Source organism: Theropithecus gelada, chromosome 1, assembly GCF_003255815.1.
Source record: "Theropithecus gelada isolate Dixy chromosome 1, Tgel_1.0, whole genome shotgun sequence".
In the NCBI taxonomy this organism is placed as follows: Eukaryota; Metazoa; Chordata; class Mammalia; order Primates; family Cercopithecidae; genus Theropithecus; species Theropithecus gelada.
This window is the reverse complement of record NC_037668.1, coordinates 43955792-43976336: the sequence shown is the minus strand read 5'-3', so window position 1 is coordinate 43976336 and position 20545 is coordinate 43955792. Positions and strand designations below refer to the sequence as shown.

Below are 20545 nucleotides of genomic sequence, written 5' to 3'. Positions count from 1 at the left end.
TGTCTCGAACTCCTGACCTCAAATGATCTGCCTGCCTTGGGCTCCCAAAGTGCTGGGATTACAGGCGTAAGCTGCCATGCCTGGTCACATACAACACTTATGTCCATACACACACACACAGTCATACATACATCAACACTCTCATGTCTACACACATGCATGCACATTCAACACAATCTCACACCGTCACACACATGCACTTATTCTCACAGGCACTTGCACACTCACAGGCTCTCAGAGGACCAAGGCTCTCCTCCTATCCTCTTGGTCAAAGGCTTTAATTAACCCCAACACCTGTAATTAACCCTTCCTCTCCTCCTGCAGAAGAGACGTCTGGACCCGCTTCCCAAGAACAGGCACTAAGGCAAGAGGCCAAGATGTCCACATCTGGCAGAGAGGACCCAGGTGCCTGGGTAGCAGGTCCCGGACATCGAAGCAAGGATGGGGTCAGAGAGGAAGAGGTAGGCAAAGGGAGTCTGGGGCCTCCCAGGAAATCAGGCCTGCCACAGTTGCTCTTCCTAGACTAGTCAAATGGTGATTGGCCAACAGGCAGCCGTGGGTGGCCAGGCAGGCTGGCCAGAGCACATTTGCCGTTTGTTTCACTCACACTAGCCGCTTCTGTCAGGAAGGGAGATGAGCTCATGTCTGAGGAAGTTTTATGAAGAGGCCTTATCAAGGGGCAGGTGGTAGGCAGGTGTCCTCCAAAGTGTCAAAACCTATCAACCAATCCTGCCATGCCAGGGTTGGGGGCTAGGGGTGCTCTGCACGGCCGCCCCTTCCCCCGTTCCCCAAAAAGAAGCAATGGTTCAAGCAGAGACCGCCAGGATTCAAATCCTACTTCTACTACCCATGAACTGTACACCTTTTGGGCATGTTGTTTCTGCTCTTGGAGCCTCAGTTTCCTCTTGATGACCCCTGCCTCCCAGATGAGAATGATTAATAAATAAGATAGTGCATGTCTGATCCATTGCCAGAGGAAATGAACCTACTCTTAGATAATAGTAGGCTTAGAGGCTTCTGAACAGAGATACTCTTCTTGACCATTAACAGCCTGGTACACTCTTCAAGGGTTTTAGGAAGGAGGGCATCCGGGTCTATTTCTGGGCCACTCTCCCAGGCCTGCTGCTTAGAAGGCAACTGCTTATTGGACCCCCAATCCATTTCAGCTCAGGCCTTCAGGCCAGCGTTGAGCTCAGTCGCATTGAGCTCAGTCTCAGAGGTGAAGGACAGAATGGGTATGGCTCAGCGCAAAACCATTCCACGTTTGCAACGAGGATCCCAGGCTCAGAGATCCCTGGGGACTAACCCGTAGGGGCGCTGGCGCTTTGAGACGCTCAAATTCTGGAGGGCCTGCGGAGATCCCGCGAGTCCAGAGGGCCCCAAGGTCCTCCTCCAAACCCCTTCGGACTTCCCCTCCCTCTCCTCCGGGTGCCAGCCCGGCCCCTTTAAAGACATTCCTGAGGGCGTGGCCTCGGTGACGTCACGCGGGGCATGAATGAACAGGAGTCGGTTCTCACCCAACTTCCATTAAGGACTCTGGGCAGGAGGGGCAGAAGTTGCGCGCGGGTTGGCTGGCGGGAGCGGACACCCAGGCCGGCGTGCAGGCGTGCGGGTGTGCGGGCGCCGGGCTCGGGGAATCGGACCGAGAGCAAGGAGCGCGGCATGGAGCTCTGGGCAGCCCGCGCCTGCTTCGCCCTGCTGTGGGGCTGTGCGCTGGCCCCGGCCACGGCAGCGCAGGGCAAGGAAGGTGAGTGCGCGCGGCGTCTGGCCCCCTGGCCCCCGGGCCCCAGTGCCCCCCAGGGCCCGGCGCGTCTTCACCCGCGCAACTTTGGAAACCGACCTGGTGCCGCCCAGTGCCGGCGAGCTGGAGTCCGGAGGGCGCACGGGCTGCGATCGAGGCGAGCCCTGGCCCCCAACCGGGGTCATAGGGGCTCCGGAGAATAAGGGGTTTCAACTTGGTCGCACGGGCCTCGGAGGCTGCGGAGAAGAGGACGCGGCGCAGGCCACGCGGTTGCAGTCCAGGCGGCGGCTTTGGGAACGCGTCCCGGCGGGGGGCTTGGGGAGTGCCCTAGAGAAGTGGGTGTTTGGGAGGCTTTCCGCGGGCTCAGCTTCTTAGTGACCTGAATTTACTAACCCACTTGCCGGGGTTTTGCGGAGAAGGCATACTGTGCAGGCCTTGCAGTTTGAGGAGGGGGCTCGGGCAGACGGGAGCCCCCTGGCGAAGCCCGTGTTCCCTGAGATTTTCTCCATGCCCCCCTTCACCTCCAGTGCCGGGGGAGAGCGTGGAGGAAGGTTCGGGCCAATCCCTGTTCACACACTCCTTTCCCTCCTTCCCAAGCCGCACTCCCGGGCTCCCGGGGCAGGTTAGGGGCAGCGAGTGCGGACAGGAAGTCCCAAAGTCAAGCGTTCTGAGCAAGGGTGACTCAGAACGAGGAAATGCGGCAGGTGGGGGCCTCCCTACGTGTGGAGCTGTCAGCCCAGGGCCACCAGGGAGTCAGGACACCCGGGGGTGGGGGACTGAATCATCCACCCCCGCCCCAGTGTTCCCGGAGCCGCGCAGGGTGAGGGGCCGAAGACTTTGCTCATGGCGTGGCGGGTGTGTAGTGGGGGTGTTGTCCCTCCGCTAAGGTCGCGGTGAGGATGGGGCTCCTGCCCTGGCCGAGGACCTTCCTGTCCACCCAGCCGAGGCCAGCTTCAATTTCCAACAGTGAGGGCAAGGTTTCCCCGCCTGCCTGGGCAGAGCGAGGTTTCCGCAGGCTCCACAAGGGGAAGCGGGTGAGAAGTTCCCCCTTTTTTTTTATTTTGAGACGGAGTTTTGCTCTTGTCGCCCAGACTGCAGGCTGGAGTGCAGTGGGGCAGTCTCGGCTCACTGCAACCTCCACCTCCCGGGTTCAAGCGATTCTCCTGTCTCAGCCTCCTGAGTAGCTGGGATTACAGGCGCCCGCCACCACGCCCGGCTAATTTTTGTGTTTTTTAGTAGAGACAAGGTTTCACCATGTTGGCCAGGCTGATCCTGAACTCCTGACCTCAGGTGATCCACCCGCCTCGGCCTCCCAAAGTGCTGGGATTATAGGCATAAGCCACCGTGCCCGGCCTGTTTCCTTCTTTTTCTGCCTCCCAAACTGGGTTTGAAGGTTTTGCTGTTCCGTGTTGGGAGAAAAAGAGGCCAGATCTGGAGCCGTTGTGCAGTGGCAGGTGTTGGCGGTGGCATCCTGTCTCAGTCTCTGGAGTGACAGGACCCGGGTCTCAACTGGGACCTCTGGTTGCAGGAGGCACTCATGGTAGGGATTTCTGCCACCCTCAATATCCGCCCCACCAACGTTTGGTCCTCCCCCTTCCTGAGGGACTGTGGTTGGAGAGAAGGGGAGAGACAGCTGGAATCACTACAGGCCTTTCTCCTCGGCTGCCCATGGGGAGTGGGGGATTAGGCGGGTGCTTTGCTGCTGCAGCCCCGAGCTGGCCTGGAAGCCTGGAGCTGCCTTGTTCTTGTCCCCTGCGCCCACCTCTCCCCAGCCTGTGGTTAAACCCCACCCCCACACCCCGTGGGGTGCACGAGGAAAGGCTTGTGTATTGCACTGGGGTAGGGGTACATTTTTGCTTGACTCTGAGTCCCTGTGAAAGACTCCCTAGAGAAGTGTGCCTAGGTGGGCGTGGGCATGATGGCCCAGCTGGCAGCTGCTGGTTTCAGTTCCTGGGAACCAGGCTGGATGCGTTGTGACGGCCTGGGGGTGGCTTAGGGGCAGGCAGGAGGACACAGGTGCCTTTTTCACCTACCCCCAGGCTGCTGTGGACTTCTTTCTTGCCCCCTTGCCCCTAGGCTGTACTTGGTTGCCCACGTGGCTCCTGTTAGGTCGTCAACAGCTACTGAATCTGCCCTCTTTTTTACAAATGGGGAAACTGAGGGAGGCCCAAGTCCTTGCCAACCAGGGACCTCTGAACAGAGGACCAGACCTGAGCATCCCGCTTCTTGGCCGCTGGAGCCAAGGCCCTGCCTGCCTTATGGTTGGTGTCATGGTAGATTTCCTGGCATAGCTGGGCAGAGGCCTGGGCGGGTGGCAGGGGGTGCTGAGCTGGGGTGCTGCTGATGGGAAGAGGTCTGGAGAGTGCCAGAAAGTGCCTGGTTTCTGGTTCTGCTGGGGCCCAGTCTGCCCTCTGTCCCCTTCCCCTTTTCTTTCATGTTTTCCCCAGAGCGCCCACCTCCCCACTTCCTATAGGGCTCAGCTAGTCTTGGTTAGAGAGGAATGGGGGGAGCAGGGAGGGAACCACAGGGCAGTGGGTGGTAGTCCTGCATTTGTGGAGGAAACTGTGGAGCAATGTGGACCCACAAAGATGGCACTTACGATGGAACTCATGGCAAAGAAGGAGGTATTTTTTGCTTTTTTTTCCCCACAGAAATGGGAAGGTAAGGGGATAGAGGGCTCATGGATAAGCCCTGCTTAGCCTAAGCCTCTCCAGGAAGCCGTCTGGGGCAGCTGAGGGGCTCCCAGGCTCCCACCCTTTCCAGGGAAGTGGGAGCCTCTGTCCCTGGAAGAACCTGGGGAAAGAGCCGCGCCCGCGTCAGGGCGGAGGGACCCAGCGCTGGGCGCCTCCTGTTCCTGGTGGTTGGTTTGAGGGAATTTCCCTGGGAGGGGGCCGGGGTTGGAAACCCGGGGCTGGGGGGGGGCTTCTTCCTGCGTGAGGGCTTCTTTTCTTCTCTGATTGAGCCCTGTGCTACTCCTAGAGCCAGGCCTAGGCTGGAAAGGGAGGGCCCTCCATGCCAGGTTAACCCTTCAGAAGCCTGGTAGCGGTGAGCCCTCTCACCTGGGCACAGACCTCAGCCTCCTGTCAATCTGAGGGGGGGCTGCAGGACTGTGAGGAACCTTTGTCCTACCCACCCTGCTGAAATCAGGAGCCTCCAGATTCCTTCCTGTGTAGCTGGAACATTCCATTTGCTAGTGGGGTTAGTGAGTTTCAAAGCCCCGGCCCTGGGCATGTCTGAACAAATCCCTGCCCCTGCCCACCTCGCTGCCCCCAGCCACCCTCCCCTATCCCCACAGCCTCTGCCATGGGGCCGGTGCCACATGGGATTTCCTCTTGCCTGTCTGGGCTGCCTGACCCTTCTTAGAGAGGTCTGGCCTGGTCAGTAGTGGGGATGGCAGCATTTCACGCCCCAGCCTGGGGCCTTCAGCCCAGGTAGGAGGGCCATGTCACTTCAGGAAGGGGTTTCCAAGACCACCCTCAGAGCCCAGCTCCCATCTCCCCAAACCAGTCCATCCCTGCTCCCAGCCTGCCTGGAGCTCTGTCCACCCTTTGAGTCCTTCTCCGGTGCTGGCCTTGAGGAATGGGGCTTCTGAGGCAGATCCCTCATGCTCCAGGGCCCAAAGGAAGCATTGACTTGGTTTCTTTACCCCCACCTTAGGGCTTTACCCTCTGAATCCATCTTGCATGGGTTCTGTGCCTCAGTTTTTCCATCTCCTTACCCTCTAGGGAGGGCAGCACTTATTGGCAGCTACCTGGACTTTACTTGGAAATGGAGCGGGGGCAGTACCTAGGGTCTTAGGTTTTGGCTATGGCCTCTGAGCCTGGCGGAGAACCTGGGGTGGATCAGTGGGAGGAGCCCAAGGGCAGGACTGGTCTAGGGAAGCCCCTGGGAGTGCATCCCTCCGCCAGGCTCCAGTTGCCTCTCTGGGAACAGGATGGTCCTGATACCTGGTCCCTCTGGGCCTAGAATGTCCCCTACAAGGGCTTTCATCCCTGATTCCCCAGGAAACTCTGGCACCTCTGGCAGGGCAGTGGTCAGGATGTGAGGGGCAGGGGCGGTGGGAGTGACTTTCCCAGGGAGGGGACCTCGCCAGCTGTGTGTATCTTTGGGCCCCTCTTAGGGGCCCTATGGGTTCAGGGATTTATCCTGCCTGCTCTGTGGCTTTTGTGGTGAGAAGATCGGTTTCCAGATACCCCCTTCCCTCCTCCACCCTGGAGCTGTTCCCACCTGTTAACAGGACTCTCTTCTTGGAGTGCCACAAGATGCACGTGTACATATGGGTGCATATGTGTGTGCCACATGACCTGAGTGGGCTTGGTGTGTTTCCTGCTGGGGGGAATATGGCAGAAGCAGACACCAGTGTCCCCAAGGCCCACATGCATGTGAAGTGCTGCCGAAGGGCCTTGTTCAAGGAAGCAGACGGGGCGGTGTGGTGTCATTTAATACCCTGCTCAGTCAAGCTCTCTGCCCAGCTGCTGTTCTCCTGCTGGGCTGAGCTCCCTGGCCTGCTCTGCCCAGCTGGGGACTAACAGAGGAGGGCAGCATGGCTGGAATCCTGGCCTGGGAGACAAGAGGCCCAGTCCTGACCCCAACCTGCTATGTGGCTTCAGCTGGGTTCCATCCCTCATGGTTCTCATGAGGGAAACATTCTGGGCCTGTTTCCCTCATGAGTCAAGGGATGGTTTTCTTGGGTATGGTGACCCTGTGTGGTGGGGTCTCTCTCTGTCTAAGAGTTGGGGTTCCTGGAGGGATCCTCACCTTTTCTGCCATGGTCTGACTCCTGAAGTCAGGCTCACCCCCTCTCCCTTCTCTCTTTCAGTGGTACTGCTGGACTTTGCTGCAGCTGGAGGGGAGCTCGGCTGGCTCACACACCCGTATGGCAAAGGGGTACGTAAGCCTTCGGGGTGGGGAGGGTGTGGGAATGGAGCTGCTGGTCCCCTGTAGAGATGGCGAAACTGAGGCCCAGGGAGCATGGGGCATGGCTTCAATTCAGCAGCTCAGCCAGGTCTCGGGCTCAGGGTCCAGCTTCTCACACCAGACTCAGAGGCAGCCGGCCCAGGCCGGGGCTGGATGGGCATGGGAAGGTACTGGGGGCGGTAGGTGTAAGCCTGAAAGGTGGGGGGAACTGGGGAGACAGAGAAGGCCCTAGTGGAGCTGGGCCTTCCATGTTCCAGAAAGGCTGACAGTCAGAGGGATCTCTGACATCCCCCATCCACCTCTTGGGAGGGAAGGGGTTAAAGGTGTCCCCTGTCTTGAGATCTCAGCCCAGGAGGTGAGAGGTGAAGAAGAGACAGGGAACAGGAAAACCTGATCAAGTTCCTTCCTGCCCGCCCCTTTCCCACCTCCAGCTGTTGCTTCCCCTTCCTGTAGGGGGCTGCATTTCTCTGCCTCATTCTCACCCAGGTCTTCCCCTCTATGCTGTCCCGATGTGACCAGGAGTGGGGGCAGGGGCTGGAGGCTTTTCCCCCCAGCTGTGTGTGTCTGCTGTGTGATCTTGGGGAAGATGCTGCGGCTCTTGGGGCCTCAGTTTCCCTCTCTATACAGTGGGCCCTTGCTGAGTTCGTCCTGGGGCCCTGAGCTGAGAGAGGGGACTGTCTCCCAGGGACTACTTGGAATAGTCCCCACAGCTGGCCAGATCTGCATGAGTCGGGTTCTTGTCCCTAGTCACCCTAGCTCTGGGCAGGCTTGGCTGGGGTGTAGCCCTGAGCAGGTTCCTAGGATCCTGGAAGCCTAGCCGAGAGGGAACATGGGTCACCTAATACAACCCAGGCATTATACAGAGTGGGAAACTGAGGCCCAAGGGCATGTAGGGCCTTGGCCAATGTCCCACAGTATAGCCTGGGCCTCTCTCCTCCTCCCCTGTGCTTTCATCCATTCTTTTGTTCATTCATTCAACAAACGCTTCCCTGAGCACCTACTCTGTCTCAGGCAGGCCCTAGGGACACAGGTGAATTAGATGCAGACCCTGGCCAAGGAGCTCAGAATCTTGTGTGGGAGCCCAGATGTTGGTGTCCCCATGTGCCGTACCAAGTGCACCTTGATAAATGGCAAGGGGTACAGGGCAAGGGGAACATGGGCAACTGTGGGAGCTGGATGGCAGGGGGCACTTGGTCCAACTGTGGCTTAAGCTGGGAATTCTTTCCAGAGAAGGCTGAGTTGTGATCCAGGGAGGGAGGAACGTGTTGATCTGCTCCAAAGCCAGATTCTAAATGATGGAGAGGATCATCCGTTGTTTTTGACTTAATGCCACTCCTGTGCTTGTCAACACACATGCGTGTGCGTTGAATAATACTAACGGTAACAATAATCATACTATCTGCCCATATGCCTATTACCTTGTGCCAAGCACTGTGCTCGGCCAGTGTAGATATTCTGTCCTTTATCCTCACAGCAATTCTGCGAGGTAGGGGGTCTTGCTCCCATTGTATAGATGAGGAAATGGCGGCTTAGAGAGCATAACCCACCTGAGGTCCCGTGGAGCCCTGGACTCCACCCTCAGGCTCACAGTCTAATAGGGAGGTTCAGCTTCCAGATATGTGAGAGCGAGACCAGGGGCCAGATTCTGGCTCAGCCACTTATGGATACATCCCCTACCCGCCCCAGGCCTCAGTTTCCTTCACTTTAGAACCGGGAGAGCATGTACCAGAAAGTGTCTTCCTAGTGCCCTGCTGTGCCACCTGGGCCTCAGTTTCCCTAGGCGCCTGCGCACGCTAACCTGTGTCTTCCCCTCACAGTGGGACCTGATGCAAAACATCATGAATGACATGCCGATCTACATGTACTCCGTGTGCAACGTGATGTCTGGTGACCAGGACAACTGGCTCCGCACCAACTGGGTGTACCGAGGAGAGGCCGAGCGCATCTTCATTGAACTCAAGTTTACTGTGCGCGACTGCAACAGCTTCCCTGGCGGCGCCAGCTCTTGCAAGGAGACTTTCAACCTCTACTATGCCGAGTCGGACCTGGACTATGGCACCAACTTCCAGAAGCGCCTGTTCACCAAGATTGACACCATTGCGCCCGATGAGATCACCGTCAGCAGCGACTTCGAGGCACGCCACGTGAAACTGAACGTGGAGGAGCGCTCCGTGGGGCCGCTCACCCGCAAAGGCTTCTACCTGGCCTTCCAGGATATCGGTGCCTGTGTGGCGCTGCTCTCCGTCCGTGTCTACTACAAGAAGTGCCCCGAGCTGCTGCAGAGCCTGGCCCGCTTTCCTGAGACCATCGCCGGCTCTGATGCACCCTCCCTGGCCACTGTGGCTGGCACCTGTGTGGACCATGCTGTGGTGCCACCAGGGGGTGAAGAGCCCCGTATGCACTGCGCAGTGGATGGCGAGTGGCTGGTGCCCATTGGGCAGTGCCTGTGCCAGGCAGGCTACGAGAAAGTGGAGGATGCCTGCCAGGGTGAGTGACGGTTCTGGTGGCAGGGAAGGGGTTCTGGAGTGACAGGTTGCATTCCCAGGTTCTGGTCTTTAGCTTTGGAATCGTGGGATCTTGGTAGGCTCATCCCTGCTTTGACACACATTAGTTCTGTTAGTGGAAATTATAGATCCTTCCCAGACATCAGTTTCCTTATTAAGGCTGGATTAACTCATACATTAAGAATGAATGAATTGTGGCTGGGTGCGGTGGCTCATGCCTGTAATCCCAGCACTTTGGGAGGCTGAGGTGGGTGGATCACTTAAGCCCAGGAGTTTGAGACCAGCCTGGGCAACATAGTGAAACCCCGTCTCTACTAAAAACACAAAAATTAGCCGGGTGTGGTGGCATGCACCTGTAATCCCAGCTACTTGTGAGGCTGAAGCATGAGAATCAATTGCTTGAACCTGGGAGGTGGAGGATGCAGTGAGCTGAGATCACACCACTGTTCTCCAGCCTGGGGTGACAGAGTGAGACTCTTGTCTAAAAAAAAAAAAAAGAATGAATGAATTGAGAAACAGTAGAATGTGGATTTTATGACTGTTGACTCTAGAACAAGAATGGCTGTGTTCAAATCCCAGGTCTACATTTTTAGCTGTGTGGCTTTAGGCCATTTCCTTGACCTCTCTGTGCCTGAGTTTCCTCATCTGTTAAATGGAGATAATCATAGCGTCTATCTCGTAGGGTGGCTGTGATAATCAAATGACTTAACAGTAAAGCGCTTAGGTCAGTGCCTGCCATGTAAGTACTTTTAAATGTGGCTGTTATTTTTGATTCATCCCACGAATGTATACTAAGTAGCTCCTGTGCAGCGGCACTGTGGTCCCATGGTGGAGTACCAGGAGCGAGTTCCATGTCTGTTATCAACTCACTATGTGGCCTTAAGCAAGGTACTTAGCCTCAAACTCCTCTTTTGTACATAGAAGTGACTGAGTTGGACCCGGGGTGCACATCCCCTGGCTGCATTTCAGGATCACCAGCGGAGCTTTTGGGAAATGCTTTTGTTGAGGGAGAGGTTGGAGCGGGGCCAAGGGTCTGCCTTTCTTGTCTGAATCTCCCCAGGGCCACAGACTTCCCATTGGGGCCTCTATTGATTTTCCATTGGGGCCTCTATAGATGACACACTGGGCCCAGAAAAGGGCCAATTAAATCAGACTCTCCTTGGGGAATGAGGCTTGGGCATTAGTGAGTTCACATGGAGGAAGCTGTGGCGTGGTGTGGCCAGGGCCAGTGACAGCGGCAATCTCCACAGCAATGTGGATTTTCAATGGGTGACTTTTTCTGGAAATTGCCATGAGGCAGAGCATTTGTGGAATGCAGGCGGACCTTTGGAGGGCTGGCTCATCCCCTTTCTCTGGCATCTTCTTTGCTGAGATAAGCGGGACGTTAAGGAATTGGAGGTTTAGTGGCTGCGATGCACACACCTTGGCTAAATCCCCCCTCATCTCTGGCCTTGGGTTTCCTTTGAGTCAAATGAGAAAGTTCAACAGCACCAGCAGACTTTATGCTTGTTTTCTAGCCATGGATCCCACAGCCCTTGGAGGGGGTTGAAGGGTTGGAGGACCCTGAAGCCCTTTGTGATAGGCCCCACTTGCCTCCCAAAGCAAGTCCTCAGAACCTTACTTAACACGGTCTGTAAACCCCGGATGAGAAGTTCCCTACGAGCCTTTCTGGCCATAAGCCTGTGGTGTAGGCTCTGCTCCGGCCCATCCCATTGCCCCCTTGTCTTCCCAGCTCCCCTGTGCTGAGTGAGCCCCCCTTCCCCAAACGGCCCCTGCTTTTGGTGACCTCGAATGCACACTCCCAGTTTCAGACAATGACTGCGGGTTGGGGGGGCCCCGGGACGAGGCAGCCCAGTGGGGCGAGCAGGCTCCTCCTACATGACATCCTCGCACAAGAATGCGGGGGTGGGGGTGAGGGGCAGCTGAAAACTTTCCACAGGCTGGTGAGACAGGCCCCATAGAGATAAGCGGACGGTTGGGGTGGGGGTGTCTCTCCAGGAAGGGGGGCAGCCTTCCCTCCTCTAGAGGTGGGGGGTCGGGGTTCTGGCAGATTGTTTGCAGAGAGCCGAGCAGCCCCCTGTTGGAAGATCAGCCCAGCAGGAGGACAAGTTTCCAAGAGCGAAATTTCCTACTTAGTTGGTGGGACCCTGTCAATCGCTAGTCACCTATTGCCGGATTGTTCCTCCTCAGGCTCCTCCCACCAAAATTCCTTTCAGTGTGGATGGGTGCCGGGTGCGTGAGATGCCAGGAACACCCAGCTGGCTCCTCTTTATGCCTCTAGACTTTTCTCAGCAGCCCCTGGCCATGCTGCTGCGGGAAGTGATGACAGTCGCTACCGTAGACAGGAGCCGTCGGAGGGGCAGGCACTGAGCCAAGCAAGCACTTTATCAGACATGCGAGTGGAATCCACACTGCCTTTCTGTGCGGCAGGGACTGTGATCAATCCCATTTGATAGATGAGGAAACTGAGGTTCAGAGAGGTAAAGAGGCTTGCCTGAAGTCACACAGCTAAGATGTGGCTGCATCAGGATCTGAATCCAGGCAGTGCAGCGGTGCCCAGGCTGCAGGATGGGTCAGGAAACGGGGCGGGAAGTGACCAGTTCCTTTGGAATCCCTGACTCAGCTCCTGGCCCTGGGGTAGGCTCTCTGGCCAGTCCTGGGGATGGCAGGGTCTGTTGCAGGGGCTTGGGGGCTCTGTTGGAGGCAGGGGTCCTGGAGAGGGCACTGCTGAGCACATTGAGGGAGAACCAGAGGGAGGCACAGGGTCTGCCCTCCCTGCTGGACCCTCCCCAGGCCTGGAGACCCAGATTCTTTCACTGGGGCTCCTCCTGGTGACAAACCAGACCCAGAGCAAGGCGGGGCACCCTGAGGTCACCTGACACCTTGTCTAGGTTATTCCCAGCTTGTCCGTTTCTCCTCAGGGTTCTTTCCCCAGGAAGCCTGGAGCTCAGGAAAGAGTTAAGTGGACAGAGGAAGGGAGGCACCTCCCAGGTGCTGTGTGCGGCAGGTGGGCACGCTGCCCGGAGCGCTCCCGTGAACTATGTCAGGAATGAGCCAGCTTCCCTTGGTTCCCCCTCCCGCCTCTGGCCCTGCCTGCTGGACGGACAGTGGAGTCACTCGGGCTGACCGCTGTCCCTGGGGGCTGCTTTGTCTCCCTGTCTCCGCTTCCTGTGCTGGCTTCAGCAGCTGAACTGGCGGGGCCCCTGCTGGCGCCTCAGCCCTGGGGACCGCTGGCCAGGTGAGCAGGTGGCCAGCAGTCTTGGCCAGCGGCTCAGCTGAACAGCTGGGAGGCCAGAACTGGGGTTGTGGGGGGTTGGAGATTCCCTCCTGAGAGGCCCCTGCTCCCTCAGGGGGCCCAGCCCCTTGGGGATGTCCCCTCCCTACTGTTTCATGATCCCCCGGTTCATAGGGACACCCCATTCCAGGCACCATGTTGAACATCTCATAATCAGGGCTTTCTTCTTTCTTCACACACAACCCGGAGAGGATGAGGACTTGATCCCCATTTTACAGATGAGGAAACTGAGGTCCAGAGAGGAAGCAGTGAACAGTCACCAAAAGAACGGGGGCCTGGTACAGGAAGGCAGTTGCCCCTGATGTGTGTCCTTCCACCCACAGGCTGTATGACCATAGCACGTCCCCTCGGGGTCCCACCCCAATCTGTAAAATGAGTGGGCCGGACCTGTGGCCCTGAAGGACGCTGCCAACCTGGTGATCTGAGCTTCCCTCCTGTGGTTTCCCACTGGGGCTCAGTCTGAACCCCGGGGAAGCTGTTGACTGTGTGACTCAAGTGTGGTGAGGAGAGGTCCCACTGTTTGCAGCCCAAGTGGCCTAAGGTCCAGAGCTGACAGGGAGGAGCCCCTGGCCAGGGTATGGCTCTGGTGAAGGCGGTCTTTAGACAGGGTGGTCTCGGGCCGTGGCGGGGGCTGTGGCAGGATTCCTGTTTCATCACATCGTGGGTGGTTCCGCAGGTGGGGGACTCTGGGAGCTGCTGACCATGGCTCGCAGGCTTGTCCCCTCCTTGGGAAGTCTCACTGGGCCTTATTTCTGTGATGTTTCTTCTGGCCTACAGAGGTGGGACCATGGTGGCAGCACCCCCAGCCCCCCGTGGTAGCTCTCACCTCTGTGCCCTGTCTGCCCCACCCTCAGCTCACGCTGGGGGCAAAGCTAGGTGCTGGCAGCTCCGCTGGGCGGGCACCAGCTTCTCCCTCCCTCTCACCCTCCCTTTCTCCCTCCTGGAGGTAAGTGGGTCCCCAGAACGGAAGGAAGGAGGCGAGGGAAAGCAAACAGAAGATGAAAGGCTGGAGGCGGGGGCTGAGGTGGGGAGCAGGGGCTGGGGTGGGGAGCGGTGCTTATCAATGGTGGAGGAATGTGCCTGCAGATAGCTCCTTAGGGTGTGTGTGAAAGGGACAGGGTGCTGGCAGCCATCGGGCCCTGGGGGCAGCCCCCCTTCTGCAGGGACGACAGGGCCTGCTGGGAACAAGAAGCCACCAGGGCCTGAGGTTGTCAGCTCCCTTATTTGCTGGGTCAGTAACCCATAGGTCGCCATTTGCCGTCTGTCAGGGCCCAGAGACAAAGTCCAAGCTCCACATCCTTGGGCCAAGGTGGTTCCTGCGGTCGCCTGCTGGGCCGGGCTTGGGCGGTGACTAGCCCTAGGTAAATTGCCACCATGACCTCTTGACCTCACAACCTTGCCACTGCCAGCCTGGGAGGTGGCTGTGCCTTGGGATGAGGGGCTTCACTGGGGGCTGGACTTGCGTCACGATAAGGGCGTCTGTCCCTGAGTCACCTCATGCTGCCACCTGAGGGGCGGGCATCAGGAACTGGAAAAACCAGGGTATAGCCGGAGGTGCAGCCACTGTGCCCCAGTTCCTCTGCTCGGAGTGGCCCAGGCCTGCCAGACAACCGGGGCCAGAACAGCTCTCCACAGGTGTGCCACAGGTGTGCCAAAGTTAGGCTCTTGTGCAAGGCAAGTAGGCATCCTGGTGGACCTTCTCCACAGTGTCTCTCTGGGCGCTGAAACACTGCTCACTTCTCTGGCCCTGGAGTGCATATTTCATGTGTACATGGTAGGTTTGCCACCCATTCTCTCTCCCACTCACTCCTCCATCCACCATCCATCCATCCATCCATCATCCATCCATTCACTCATCTACCTGCCAACCCACCAAACTACCCATCCACTTGTCCATTCATCTGTCCATCCATCCACCCACTCATACCCTCCTCCACCCATCCATCCATCCACCCCTCCACCCATCCCCTCACCCATCCATCCATCCACCCCTCCACCCACCCACCTACCTATCCATCCCTCATCCATCCATCCACTCATCCACCTGTCCACCCGCCAACCCACCCATCCACTTGTCCATTCATCTGTCCATCCTCCACATCCATCCATCCATCCATCCATCCCTCCACCCACCCACCCACCTACCTATCCATCCCTTATCCATCCATCCACTTATCCACCTGTCTACCCACCAACCCACCCATCCACTTGTCCATTCATCTGTCCATCCTCCCCACCCATCTATCCATCCATCCGTCCACCCCTCCACCCATCCATCCATCCTTCCATCCACCCACCCACTCATCCACCCGTCCACCCACCAACCCAAACATCCACTTGTCCATTCATCTGTCCATTCATCCACCCACTCATACCCTCTCCAGCCATTCGTCCATTCGTCCATTCATCCACCCATCCATCCATCCACACACTCATCTACCCATCCACCCACCAACCCACCCATCTATCCATCCATCCATCCATCCATCGATCCATCCATCCATCCATCCATCCATCCATCCATCCATCCATCCATCCATCCATCCATCCATCCATCCATCCATCCATCCATCCATCCATCCATCCATCCATCCATCTGTCCTTCCATTCAGCAAACATTAACTGAGCACCACTGGGCCATGGGATACAGATAAATTGGTCTCCATTCCTGCTCCTCAGGAGCTGCTACTCTCACAGAAGCTCCTGATACATGCAGGAATAATTTCTAATGGAACATGAAAGCCAAGTTATGAATTCCCCTGGAGCTGAAACGGTGTTTATCTGTCTCACCATCATATCCTAGCACCCAACATTGTGCCAGACACATATGAAGTGCACATTTCTATTTGGTAAACATAAGATTAATAGATGCCCTAATGGGGGCCAGGAGGGCCAGGAATTGGGCAGTCTGGGAGGGCTGTGTAGAGGAGCTTAAGCTGGGTATTAAAGGATGCATAGGAGTTTGCTGGTTGGCTAAGGAACAGTAGGTATTTGGTGTATATGGGTGTGTTTGAGTGTGTGTGACCCCTGTCCCCACTTGCCCGCCCAGAATGCCAGGAAATCCAACTAGATAAAGTCAGGAAGAACACAGGGGCTTGCTGGTGTCCTACTCATGAACTCTGGGACCCCTGAGTACTTGGAAACTCTGGCGGGGTCCTGGAGACAGGCCCTGGTAGCTCTGTGGTTGGAGGAGGGGAAGCACATCTCGTCGGGCAGGCACATGCCCTGTTGACGCTGCCCCTCCACTGTATTATCTGGCACATCCGCAGCGGAAATCTCTCCAAATTCCCTCTTTCCTGGCGGCAGCAGGCAAGCCACCCCCGGGCGCTGGGGCCAAAGAGCCCGTCTCTTCCCCCACTTCCTCCTCTTGGCATAGGAGCAGCCGCACGGTGGGGAGTCGGGGCATTGTGAGGGTTTGCTAAAGCCTTCAGTGGGTCCGAGCCGGGCTGTGGGGGTTTATGGCCCCTGCCTGGCCTGAGAGCCTGAGCTGGGAACGCCCCCGAGCTTCCCAAGTCTGCTGGCCCTGGACCACCTGGAGCCAGCACTTAGCCAGGTGAAGTCTCCTCAGCAGACAAGTCAGGGCATTTGGGGGAATTGAAACCCCAGGATAAACACGGCCCGGCTTTCTGGAGTCTCAGTTTTGCTCAAAGATCTGGGGGAGGAGAGAGCTATTTTTGTATCATGCAGATACGTTATGGGGAGGGATGCAATATACTCATGGGTTTCCAAATACAATAGGAGACTTGAAAGACATTTGGGGCTTGAGGAAGACCACTTTAGCCACCCAACCAACCCCCTGGGCTGGATTCTACACTTCTCTGCTCACAGACACAAAAATGCCCAGATCTGTGGTGGGCAATGCCCTCCCCCTCCCTCCACAACACAGAGACCCACAGCTGCTCTGAAAATAATCGGGAGCGTCTGGCTTTTGAAGTGGGTCAGGCCTTATCTCCTGTCTCTTCAGGCTTGTTTCAGAATGTTGATTGCTCTTTGCTCCAAATTGAAGTGTTCCTAAGAACAGAAGTGGGAAAAGAGGCCCAGTGCGGTGGCTCACGCCTGTAATCCCAGCACTTTGGGAAGCCGAGACGGGTGAATCACTTGAGGCCAGGAGTTCGAGACCGGCCTGCATCTCTACTAAAAATACAAACGTTAGCCAGGCGTGATGGCGGGTGCCTGTAGTTCCAGCTACTCAGGAGGCTGAGGCAGGAGAATTGCTTGAACCCAGGAGGCAGAGGTTGCAGTGAGCTGAGATCCCACCACTGCACTCCAGCCTGGGCAACAGAGCGAGACTGCATCTCAAAAACAAAAAAAGAAAAAAGAAAAGAAAAAAAAGAAAAAGGAGTGGGAGAGGAGAGAGGCTGAAAATCAGACATCCTAAGTTTGAGTTCTGATTTCCTGTCTTGGGAGCTTGGTGACTTCAGGCAAGGTTTTTTGTCTCTCTTCACCTCCAAAGTGGAACGAGCGCTAATAGTGCCTGTATATAGCAGGTCTATTGTGAGGACTAAATGAGTGTAAAGTGCTCAGCCCGAGCCCTGCGCACAGTAGGTGCTTATTTGCAGTCACTGTCACTGGGACTTCAGGCTCTGTGCAGAGCAGGAGTCGGGCCCCGGGCCTCCTCTGTCCTGCTGCGTGACCCAGGACAAGCCCCCTTCCCTGGCCTGTGTGCTTGAGCTCTCGCAGGGCCAATGCTGAGGGTCTGCAGAAGCAGGATGGGCCGAGGAGGTGAGAGTGGCTGTTTGTGTGGTCCCTGGGCCAGGGTGGGGAGGGGACAGGGATGCAGCCTGGTTCTGAGAGCAGAGTCATTAGCAGGAAGTCACAATCTGGCACCTTACGGAGCTGGGTGTCCTTTGAGTCATGTTCCCCTGACTCCTGGTCCCCCCCTCCCCACCTCTGCTCACACAGGGGACTGGACGAAGAGAGTCTTCGCTCCAGATTCTGCTCCTGAGAGTTACCCGGCCTGCTTGGGCCAGGGCACTTGAAATTGGCTTCCCTGGAGAGGGTTGTCCTTAGGCTATTAGGAGCCAGGCTGTCCCCAGGGTCTTGGACAAAAGCTGCCTCCAGGCACAGATTTTTCCTGAAGGCAGGAATCTGACCTCCCCATATCAGACCTCCAGCAGCTTTCCATTGCCTCCAGGATAAAGTCCCAGCTGCTTGGCCTGGCATTCTCAACTGCTTTATTGCTTGTTGCTCCCCACATTTGTGCCCACAAACCCACTCATACCTTCCGTATTAGTCATGCTCTTTCTCACTCCTAACTCCCTCTCCCAATAGCTATCACTCCCCTGCTGAACTCTTATGCAGCCTCTGAACCCCAACCAAAATGTCCCCTGTGACTTCTCAGACTTCCTGGCCAAGGTTGTTTCCCCTCCTCCACCCCCTTAGCTCTTAGCTTGTTTCCTCCCTCTGTCTTGCAGACCTTGTCAGGTGCTTCTGCTCCCTGAGATCAGGGGTTTGTTTTCATCTTGGTGCATACCCAGCACTGGGGCTGGGCCAGACACAGAGCAGAGGATCATTGTGTGTGTGGTGAACGTGGTGCTGAGGTTGGAGGTGTCTCAGGACCCTGTCACCAGAACAATCTGAAGGATTAGTATTGTAGGGTTGTTGGGGGAGCTCCCTAGGGTGGCCTCTACTCACCCTGTCCACTTCAGCAGCTGCCCAAGCCCTGGACAGCCCTGCACCATGAACCCTGTGTCTGGGCAGCTTCCTGCCTGTAGGGCCAGGAAGGGGCTTAGGGCAGCGGTGGGATGAGACAGGATAGGGTGGTGGGAGGAAGAAGCCCCCGGAGTCAGGTGCCTGAGCCCCCAGCCTGCTGGGCCAGGACAGGACTGGCCACTGGGGGAGGAAGAGTCACTTCCTGGCTGTCCTTGTGAGTGGCGGATATGACTCGGTCCTGGAAGCAGAGCCAGAGAAAATGCCGGGGGCTTGGCCTTTCCTCCTTCCTGGTCAGCCCCGAATGGAAAGGCGGGCAGGTCCTGGGCTGGAGGGAACACCTGCAGGAATGGCATCCTGAATTGATGAGGCTGGCCAGTGAGTCAGGGTGGTGCTGACAGTCAACAAATACACATGGTCAAGAAGAGGCAGTCATTGCCCTGGGCAGCTCTCAGCTACCCAGGTGGGGACCTGACAGGCTAGTCTGCACGGATGAATGGGAATGAGGCCGGTGGGCAGCGTGCTTGGTGAAGTGCTTAGCTAGGCTGTGATGGGATTCTTGGTTAGCTGAAAGGCAAGGTATGGCCTTAAATGCCAGGCTCAGGGGTGTGGTGCTTCTTGCAGGAGCCAGTGGGGAGTGAAGCAAAGGTTTGCAGCATGTGTGTGAAGCACTTCCTGGGTGCCTGCTACATGCTAGGCTTTTGCCATGCATTTTTCCATCACAAGACATTTTGCCAACGAGAAAACAGGTCCATAGAGATTTATTGACCTGTTTGCAGGGCAGGGGTCCCTGGTGAGGGAATGAGACAGTCACGTGGGGTGGAAGCAGATTGAACTGATGTCCTCGTGCTCTGTATGTCCTGTGCCCACCAGCCTGCTCGCCTGGATTCTTTAAGTTTGAGGTGTCTGAGAGCCCCTGCTTGGAGTGCCCTGAGCACACGCTGCCATCCCCTGAGGGTGCCACCTCCTGCGAGTGTGAGGAAGGCTTCTTCCGGGCACCTCAGGACCCAATGTCGATGCCCTGCACACGTGAGTCTTGCAGTGGGTCAGGGTGGCGTGACTGAGGGTGACATGTGACATATCCGCCTGGGTCCAGCAGAGCACTGACTCCTCCCGTCTGTGCAGGACCCCCCTCCGCCCCACACTACCTCACGGCCGTGGGCATGGGTGCCAAGGTGGAGCTGCGCTGGACGCCCCCTCAGGACAGCGGGGGCCGCGAGGACATCATCTACAGCGTCACCTGCGAACAGTGCTGGCCCGAGTCTGGGGAGTGTGGGCCGTGTGAGTCTAGTGTGCGCTACTCAGAGCCTCCACACGGACTGACCCGCACCAGTGTGACAGTCAGCGACCTGGAGCCTCACATGAACTACACCTTCACCGTAGAGGCCCGCAACGGTGTCTCAGGCCTGGTGACCAGCCGCAGCTTCCGTACTGCCAGTGTCAGCATCAACCAGACAGGTGAGGTCCAGGGGTGGCAGCTGTGCCCTATGGGGCCTGCCCAGGTGGGGCTTAAGGAGGACGGCCACCTGGGGCTCGGGTGTGTTTAGAGAGAGACAGCAGAGTATGTGGTTAAAGGCACAGTCTCTAGAGCAAGCTTGTCCAACCTGTGGGCCACATGCAGCCCCAGCCAACATTGAATATGGCCCAACGCAAATTCGTAAATTTTCTTAAAACGTTATGAGATTATTTTTGCAATTTTTTTTCCTTTTTTTTTTTTTTTGAGACAGAGTCTCGCTCTGTTGCCCAGGCTGGAGTGCAGTGGCTCGATCTGAGCTCGCTGCAATCTCTGCCTTCTGGGTTCAAGCGATTCTCCTGCTTCAGCCTCCCGAGTAGCTGGGATTACAGGCACGTGCCACCACACACAGCTAATTTTTTGTATTTTTAGTAGAGACGGGGTTTCATTATGTTGGCCAGGCTGGTCTTGATCGCCTGACCTCGTGATGATCTGCCTGCCTCAGCCTCCCAAAGTGCTGAGATTACAGGCATGAGCCACTGTGCCCAGCCTGCAATTTTTATTTGTTTATTTTTTTTAGGTCATCACCTGTCGTTAGTGTTGGTGTATTTTATGTGTGGCCCAAGACAATTTTTCTTCCATTATGGCCCATAGAAGCTGAAAGATTGGACATCCCTGCTCTAGAGCTGCTTCTGAGCTCTGTGACTGTGGGCAGGTTACTTAACCTCTCTGGGCCTCAGTGTTCTCACCTGTAAAGTGGGATAATAATTGAGGATTGAGGCCGGGTATGGTGGCTTACACCTGTAATCCCAGCACTTTGGGAGGCTGAGGTGGGCAGATCACCTGAGGTCGAGAGTTCGAGACCAGCCTGACCAACATGGAATAAACCCCATCTCTACTAAAAATACAAAAAATTAGCCAGGTGTGGTGGTACATGCCTGTAATCCCAGTTACTTGGGAGGCTGAGGCAGGAGAATCACTTGAAC

At 56.8% G+C, this 20545-nt stretch overlaps 1 protein-coding gene and 1 long non-coding RNA gene across 3 annotated transcripts in view; one reads left to right on the top strand and one right to left on the bottom strand.

The window, feature by feature from the left end:
* Positions 1-259: 259 nt before the first annotated feature.
* LOC112604703 lies at positions 260-2385 on the bottom strand. The gene is made up of 2 exons (XR_003115268.1): positions 1841-2385; positions 260-618 (listed from the first exon to the last, which is right to left on the bottom strand). It is a non-coding gene; the product is annotated as an uncharacterized LOC112604703 (long non-coding RNA).
* Positions 1488-20545, top strand: part of EPHA2 (EPH receptor A2) — a 31681-nt gene continuing 12623 nt past the window's right edge. Inside the window, exons 1-5 of one of the 2 annotated variants that reach the window (XM_025354011.1) lie at positions 1494-1747; positions 6561-6628; positions 8476-9145; positions 18980-19135; positions 19232-19564. In XM_025354011.1, coding sequence (XP_025209796.1) covers positions 1663-1747; positions 6561-6628; positions 8476-9145; positions 18980-19135; positions 19232-19564 — 1312 coding nt within the window. In that variant the 5' untranslated portion in view covers positions 1494-1662. Of the gene's footprint in view, positions 1748-6560; positions 6629-8475; positions 9146-18979; positions 19136-19231; positions 19565-20545 lie in introns of both variants that reach the window. The other variant, XM_025354021.1, reaches the window with a different exon arrangement.